Raw genomic sequence first — 9,336 nt, 5'->3', positions numbered from 1 at the left:
AACAAAAGTACAAAACTGAAATAATAATCCCAAAAATTGAAATACAAACATTTTCAAATACTCTTTTTTTATATGACTTTTCTGGAATTAGGGAGGTAATATCAAAAATGTGGGAAAGTCGATTTCAAGTAGACTTGATGACAAATTCAAATCTGTTTTCAGAATTCTTATCGCTTCATTAGATCAATTGGTATGTTTGGCAAAAAACACGTCTAAAATGCTATGTCACGCGTATGTTAGACGAAAACAGAAAATAACGGTATCGAATCCCCTTAAATGTTACCACATACCTAACACTTGCAGTTGACTACAGTAATCCAACTCTATGCTAAACTACACACGTGGATACGGTATCGAAATCCATATCTTGTTGAAAATCATTTAAACTAATATTACGATATAATATACCACTTGAAAAAATGTTGACAATAATATTATAAAAATATACATTTTCATGCAATAATCCAAATATCCATTTAAAGTTTTTTAATAAATTTACAACCTATCGATCATCTTTTTCTTCAACCAATTTCGTATTAAGTTTCATATTTACGGCGTAACAATATCGCTAGGTAGGTATATCTAATATCTATGATTCAATATTAATATTGAAAATCGTTAAATTGTAGTGTACAACCAATTATAATAATATACCTATAATTGAAGCATATATTTTAACTTTTTGTAATTAGCGTTCCACCTATTAATTTGTACTTAAATTATATTATTTTATAAGAATAAACTGGTTTTTGCTTTTAAATCTTAGTAAGTAGTTAGGTATGCTTATATTATCTACCTACTATTCACAACTATAGTTCAGTAGGTATAATATGTAGGAAAAATCGTCAAATTTTATGACAGTCATAATATAAATGATTTTTGATAACTTGTGACAATATAGTAGGAGTGTAAGACAGTAGTAATATTAACATTCAAATTATTTTAAAGGCAATTTGTTGAACAATGTCTTAACAATTATTCTGTTCAAGTTTTATTTTAAATCATATAGGTTTAACTGTATCATAATGTAGAGTTTCATAAGCAATTGATTAATTTCATGGTTTGCTAAAATGTAATGGACCAATTAGGACTAAATCATGTTTAAGGGACCATTAGCCTACTATTGTTTAGTGATTGTTCATGCATCCTGACCTAAGAAAACTTAAAAATGTTAAATAAACATTATATCATATATAGATAACAAATTATATTCACTGATCTAATTGCCTAGGCTTACTAATGCTATAGGTTTTTACTATATAGTATAGGCGGTAGGTAACTATAGTTATTAGTTATAAATTATTATATATATATATAGTATATTATATTATTATGATTCTTCGATTATTCAATCTAACACATAGCTTAAAATTTGAAATAAAATTTTGAAGCAATAAACTTTTATAGTTTTATGACATAAATTACAATTATGATCCCGTCTAGAGAAAAAATAAATAATTTACGCTAAGAGATAATACTTTATCGTTTTATTTTAATGATGGTAACTATATACTACATACTAACATTATTATTATATTAACACGTGTTATTAAATACCTTATGTATGGACGTATGGTCGACCTTTTGATTCATTTATATGATATCATAATATTAACATAATTATAAACGACTAAGCCTATTGAAAGCATGATCCACAATACTGATATTTACATAATATCTGGTGCGAACACTGGCACTGCGAACCTAAATGAATATTAATTCCCAGTAACCGTAGTTTTCCTCCTATTAATTCTCTATAGAGAAAATAATAATATATATATATTATACATTTTTTTTAATCAAATCATTAAAATATTTTGATTGCAATGTATAATAATATAATTGCGTATAATATGAAAATAATAATTGTAATTTTATGATTTTATACAATTATACCGTACACAATTGACAGTTACATTTCTATAGGACATCTATCTATCTATTATATGAGTATTAATTTAGGCATTCAGATTCGTACGTATTATTATCTGTAAATTAAATATTTATTTTTATAATACAGTATATCACTTTACCTTTTATATATATTTTAGGAATGGCCTAAAATGGAATTTATATTGGGAGCTTTGGGTGCCAGTGGCGCTGTGTGCTTCACCAATCCATTGGAAGTAATAAAAACCCGGTTTCAGCTACAAGGAGAGCTGAAAAAAGTGGGCAACTATAAAGTCCACTATAGAAACTTTGCTCACGCTATTTACGTTGTGGCAAAAAACGAAGGGCCGTTGGCTCTGCAAAAGGGCCTATTACCGTCCATGGGACACCAAGTGTTCTTGAATGGTACAAGATTAGGCATTTTCGATTTGGCGCAAAAAAAAAACTGGATACTTAAAAGTGATGGCACTGTTTCGCTGATTAAGTCCGCGCTCGTCGGAGCCGGAGCTGGCATGTTGGGTGGTTTTTTAGGCAGTCCGCTGGGCATGGTGAGTACAATTAACAATTCTTATATACATTTATATACGTAAAAATGGGCGTGTCTTAGAATCGTCATTTAGTGAGAGGGATGGAATTTATAACTTTACTCTAATACCTTCTATTAAAGTAATTAATTTATAAATTAAAAATAAAATCATTTTATTAAAAATCATAAAAATAATATTTTAATGTCATAATTTGGGTCCCGAGTGATAGCGAATGGCGGCAATAGCTACTCTCCAGATCGCCAATAAACATTAGGAGGGATTTCCTTTAATACCGAGTAAAGTTGCAAAGTTTACTGGTCACAGGCTTGTCTTAATCTTATACACGTATAGGTATTCTTATTAATAAAAAAAAATTCATTCAATATATGATGTACCTACTGTGTATTTGTGTATTATACAAAATTATTTAGAAAAATATTCTGCACCCTATTAAATGAAATATTAAAAAGTTCGTGGAAAGAAAATAATTTTATTTTAGACGAGTAGTTGGATAAAATAATAGGTTCAAATTTAACAAAAAAATCCCTGTGTGAGCCATCTTTAAAATTTGAATTTTTAAAAATCATTTATTAGTATTTAGTTCACTTGTAACCCGTACATTGTGGTCCGAAGGTACCATGAAAATGTATGGCCTTTACTCTTTAGCCATCAAAGTTTTGACTGTATTTGTTATTGTTTTATCCTCAAAAACTACTGGACCATTCTTCATGAAACTAAAATATACAGTAATCCCCGCTTATTGAACTCACTTTGGGACCGGATCATTTGAGTCCATTAACCGAATGAGTAAAAAATAATGGTCCTGTAAATTTGACTAATTTTCTAACTACCCCATTAACATGTGTAATGGAAGTCTAATATACAATTTTTTTTCTGTGTGTTAGGTATTATACTCACCTAAAACTTTGAACCAGACCATTTGACTCCAATAATCGGTGATTACTGTATATTATTCATTAATGCCCGAAGGTTGCATATATTAAGATTGGTGTTTCTCGATGCTGGCATTAAGTAATTATGATTAATTACACAACTGTAGGTATGTCTGTGAACGAAAGTCAATCGGATCGATAGCTAACTATAGCCTATAGTCAATCAAATTAAACATTATTACTTTACGACAGCATCTAGAAACGCCAAACTTAATCTATGTACCATTCAGGTATTAATGAATACATATTTAAAAATTCATGAAGATTTTTTTGAAGGAGATACCAATAAAAATTTGCGTTGAACTTGGGGACAGAAGGGCTACGCTACACTCCGCCCAATAAGGCTATACTGCCCCTAATAAATAATCATTAAAGCTTGTTTATATTATTCGCGATAATGCGCATTAGTTTAGATAGATTTTTAAATTTTTTACTTATTATTGTTGAACAAATATGTATTAAAAAAATTAAAAATATATGTTTTTCGGATTGTTTAGTTAAAAATTCATCTTCAGTCGTTTTCTGCCCAATCAATCGCGGTAGGTCATCAGCACAACACCACAAGCACAATAAACGGTCTACTGACGTTGTACCGTAAGTACGGCGTGGTCCACGGGCTGTGGCGTGGGGCCACTGGGGCCATGGTACGTATTGGTGTTGCGTCGGCTACGCAATTGAGTACGATAAGCTTACTCAACGAAGCGCTCATCGATCATGGGGTATTGACCAAGGATCAGAAATTCCTGAGCACTCTCATATGCAGCATGCTGGGTGGAGTATTGATGTCAATAGTGATGGCACCATTTGATCTAGTATCCACCAGGCTCTATAACCAAGGTATATAACGAGTGTGGTCATTCTCGTAATTTACCTATGTCCAATATTGTTTATACCAAATGAGAGGTGGCTGAGTGCCCAAGTACCTACCATCATTATTACTATACATATCACGGACTTCTGGTATAGACCATATTCGATATATTTGTATATTTTGACGATACTGAATATATTATACTGAGTGATCAAGGCCATATCTAAGGGGGGTCCAGGGGGCCCCTGAACTTTCTTCAATATGTCTTATTTTTAACCAAATATCAAAACCTAAATTCAATAAAATTACAATACACGTGTTCTGGACCCTCCCCCAAAAAAAATGTCTGAATACGGCCTTGGGAGTGATTCAGTCACAGAATATATTTATTAAAATTATAATCTGTGGAAGTTTCTAAGTATAGGTACCATAAGGACCATATAGTTCCAAAAAATTATATTTTTATACAATTTAACCCTTAAAAAGTGTCCTGTAGTGATACTAATTTATTATTTTAAAATGAGAATCCTTCTTTTTCCCGTTAATTGTTAATTTAATGATTTCTTAAAATTTAATTTGATGTACATTTGGTTGGTGTATCTAAATTGATATTCGAATGAGTAGCTTTTGAGTTATTTAACTTTTTGTAGGTAGTAGATACTAATGATAATAGGTTTGATCGTTTGGAAGATAATATAAAACAAAATTAATATAATAGTTAATAAGAGGCCTGGTGTTTCTCGGTGGTTGGCCTTAGTCACTAACGTGGTCTCAGGTCAAACCTCAGATGCTGAAAAAAATAAAAAGTTAATAAGATAAATAAATATAAATAAATAATAGATATGATGAAGAGAGCTATGCAATGGTTTGAACATTATACAAATTTACACAATTTAAAGTAAAAAAAAAAGGTTTGTTCACATCTGAAAACAGAAGATTGTATCACCACGGGTACAGGACATATGACATAAAAAATCTAAATAATTGAAAATATGGTCCTGAAATATATCTACTTGAAAATTCCAACAGTCAGAATTTTAATAAATTAATTATTAAAAAAATAAATAGCGGTGAGGATGCTTAGTTAATTTCCCTGTAGAGTGTAGGTGTATATTTAATATCTTTACCTGAGTACCTATATAAATCGTACAACACTTATACGCATGTAATGTTATATTGTATTCGATTTTTAACTGCAGCTGTCGACGCCAGAGGCCGTGGTCTTCTATATTCATCGTACATGGAATGTTTGACCAAGACTTTCAGACAAGAAGGAATCTACGGGCTTTACAAAGGCGTCGTTCCGTGCTACCTCCGACTCGGACCCCACGTTGTTCTAAGCATGGTGTTCTGGGACAGGTTGCGACAATTTGAATCGAATGTGTCCAACCACATTAAAGCCATGCAGAGTCTTTGATTTTTTTAATTAGTTTTTAAACCATTTGTTATTGTGTATTTTTATTTGATGTGTAAATCGGTAATCCTAATGTAATAATAAATTGTTAAAATATATGTATTTATATTAGGTATATATGTATAGGTAAAGTTCCTGATGGTTTTGGATTTCAATCAAATGCAAAAAGACCTTATTACTCTTTCAATATAATATATAAACTTTATTATGCCTATAGGAAAATGTTTTTTGCTGATTTTTAACTCATCAGGTTCAATAATTGTTATTTTATTTTACCAAACCGAATGTTAATTATGAATCAATATGACAATAGGTATCCATAATAGTATAATATTCTAAGCTAAACTATAACAATTAACATAATTGTATAGTTTGATGTTACTATGTAAGAATTAATTGAGTAGCTCACCTGGTGTCCACAACAAAGTACAAAATACTAACATGTCCGAACTCTGAACAGTCTCAACCAATACCTAACCATAATGTGTATTAGGTATCTACACAATATATAGTGCTGACCATTATAATTTAAAGTTTATATTAATTTTAGTATAAGTATTATAATATATTAAGGCCCCTGCAAACCCTATTATTTTTTCATCAAAACGACCTTAGCGACTGACAAAAATTAAAGTACTTCTAGTGGTTCGATTTAAAAAAATGTAAAGATGTTTTAATTGGTCAACAAGTCTACTTTGCATCGGTCGGAGCATATTTTTTATTTTTTTATTTTTTTGAATATATTCAATACTAAAAATTTATAAATTTATAAAATTTAAAATATTTATTCTCGTCAAAAATTTGCTAAAATTGAAAAAGTACTCCAACCGATGCAAATTAAACTTGTTTACCAATACAAACATCTTTACATTTTTTAAATCAAACCACTAGAAGTACCTTAATTTTTGTCAGTGCGACGGCTATTTCACGTCCTCAAATTGGTTTTGAATATTTCATTATATTATTTTAATATTTTATTATATTACATTATATGACTTGTGCATGTTCGTGCGTGCGACCACAAACCAGATAAGAAATAACAATGTATTGTAAATTGATCATAGATAATATAATTCTTATATTATCTATGAAATTGATGCGGTCCGTGGGTGATGGTAGGGGAGTATACACACACTAATGATCATTTACTACACTAAGACGATCAGTAATCGCAGAAACGAAATAATTGCCTAAGCACAACTCCTTAAAAATGACACATTTGCAGGGGCCTTAACTATAATATTATTAGTTATTTGTCTATTATATTTCTAGTCACCGCTTATCAAATATACGCATCACATAACACATTTATTCGGATATCAATAAATAAAAATATTATAGAATATTTTTAATTTAATCGGTTTAAATTCTAAAATCTACTCTGCACGTTCATTACTAGTCTAGTAGTCTGATGTCATTGTCTATGTATATTAAAGTGATTGTACCTCACTCATATTTATAGTAGGTACAGCTTATAATTAACCAAATTATCAGTAAATAGTTATTACGATTAAATTACAACTATATAAATAGGTTAGTAGGTAGGTGATTAAACCCCAAATACCTACGCACCTGACATATGTCTCAATATCTCCGTAAATTAAACTGTACAATCAGTATTTAGTGGTTACCTCTACTAATACCGTTTTATTTATTATTATTAATTTAAATTAAAAATATTAAATTAAATCAAAATAAAAATGAATTACTTATTGTTAATAATATTTTAGTTATAATAGTTGTATATTATGTTTATTAAATTATTATCACTAGATATGTACCTACTACCTACCTACTCACTTAACTATTATTAATATTTAATTTGTAATTGTATTGCAATTAATTTATTTCTCCAAATTCTTATGTTTGTTCTGTACTTACTATTTTTTTATCATACATGTAGCAGTTTCTTGTTCATTTATACCTATGTAAAAACAGGAAATCAGTTAAACGCATGATAATATGATATAATTGTAATTTAATAGGTAGGCATTAAGGTATATACCTACAATCTATTAACAATGTTATTAATAGGAAATATGTAGGAGGTACTTAGTACGTAAATATTGGCTATTAAATACATAATAATATGCATTTATTGGGATGTTATGATATCAATATTGAATTATTTCCATTGAGTATTTTTAACACGTAAATAGGTATGCTAATTATAAATATAATACCTAATTTTATATAATATTATATAATTATATATTATACAACTGCTCTATTGAATAGAGCAGTTGTGTTCTGTCTTATATGTATATACATACATTAAACATATTGAATGTTATTAATTTATTAAAATTTAAAGCAAATCACATGCGTATGAGGTAAGTACATTAATTTTTACAATTTGTATAATTAAAATTTAATTGACTTACCTATTAAAGTAGGTAATGAAGTACAATCTAATAATACCTATAGAATAGCTGTCTGAAACTTTTGACTTTTGAGGTTCATATCACTTATGAGTTAGCTATCTCTATTCTACAATAAAAATTATTAAACGACAGTAATATTTATAGTAATTGATATAACCTTGAGAAAAAATCATGTTAAAAAATAAAAGAGAACGTCACAATCTCATCGTTTGGCTGAGAGTTGGAAATCTGAATCTAAAATATAAAACTAAATGCAACATGGCTGACGTAAGTTCTAGTGACAGACGAATTAATATTTATATAAATCAATAACCTTAATTAACCGGCTTCAGTTGACTAATCGACGGTGTTGCGTTTACATTTTACATTTAGGCCTTTAAAAGTAGACCTTAACGACCATAAAGTAAAAATAATTGACTGTAATAACTACAAAGAATTAGGATATGTAATTTACTTATTTTTGATTTTTGCGGTGGAAGGATTGTCGACCGATCTTCATATCTAGGGTAGAAAGTTAATGGAAACGGTAGTTACATTTTTGCAAAATAAAGTTTTCCAAAATGACAATATTTTCTAGGTTAGGCGAGAAAAGTCGTGTTTCAGACTGGTTATATATAATTTTGAATTTGAGGGGAAAGAAGTATTATGAAAATTTCCAAATTGGGCTTGAAAATCATGTGAATGTCGACTTAGATGTTGACATAAAAAATATCGAACAATTTAATTTTTTTTCGATCAAGGGGCTGACGAGATCAGTTGATTATTGCCATTTGGATATGTAATTTAGGTACTTATTTTTGGTTTATGCACTGCAGTGGAAGGATTGTCGACCGAACTTCATATCTGGGCTAGAAAGCGTACGAGAACGCTAAGTTAAATTTCTAAAATGTCAACATTTACTAGGAAAAAGAATAATCTAAGCACACAAAAATATCGATATTACCAAGTACAAATTTGAAATTTCAGCTTAAAGTGTACAATAGGTATACATAATAATATAATATTATGACCATTGGCCACGGCGAGAGAAGATTCTCATGAAAAGATCTCCTCTACATAGTGATTATAACTATACAAAATTAACTGCTAATATGCCTTTTTAGTGCTCCAGGTGGACAACGTACTGAACTTAATTCCATAATCAAATTACAACTCACTTATCGTCGCTGAGTGACTACACTGTTTTATATACATCAATGACCACATTGCTCAACAAGTTTAAAACGACATCTGTAGATGGCACTACCGTTATCGTTATCCAAACGCATCGACTGAATCCAATATACATGGCGACGACCCACCCGTCACGACACCACATCCTTCATGGATATTACTCGAACTTACATAATTTATTAAT

General features: G+C 29.7%; 1 protein-coding gene across 2 annotated transcripts in view; it reads left to right on the top strand.

The window, feature by feature from the left end:
• Positions 1-5,817, top strand: part of LOC100167176 (solute carrier family 25 member 35-like) — a 6,913-nt gene extending 1,096 nt beyond the window's left edge. The window contains exons 2-4 of one of the 2 annotated variants that reach the window (XM_029491038.1): positions 2,052-2,438; positions 3,868-4,207; positions 5,381-5,817. In XM_029491038.1, the coding sequence (XP_029346898.1) occupies positions 2,064-2,438; positions 3,868-4,207; positions 5,381-5,598 (933 nt within the window). In that variant the 5' untranslated portion in view covers positions 2,052-2,063 and the 3' untranslated portion in view covers positions 5,599-5,817. The remainder of the gene's footprint in view (positions 1-2,051; positions 2,439-3,867; positions 4,208-5,380) is intronic. The other variant, NM_001162262.2, reaches the window with a different exon arrangement.
• The last annotated feature ends 3,519 nt before the right edge of the window (positions 5,818-9,336 follow it).

Source organism: Acyrthosiphon pisum, chromosome A3 (assembly GCF_005508785.2).
Source record: "Acyrthosiphon pisum isolate AL4f chromosome A3, pea_aphid_22Mar2018_4r6ur, whole genome shotgun sequence".
NCBI lineage: Eukaryota > Metazoa > Arthropoda > Insecta > Hemiptera > Aphididae > Acyrthosiphon > Acyrthosiphon pisum.
Note: the sequence above shows the minus strand (reverse complement) of the source record. Positions and strands in the feature narration are given on the sequence as shown.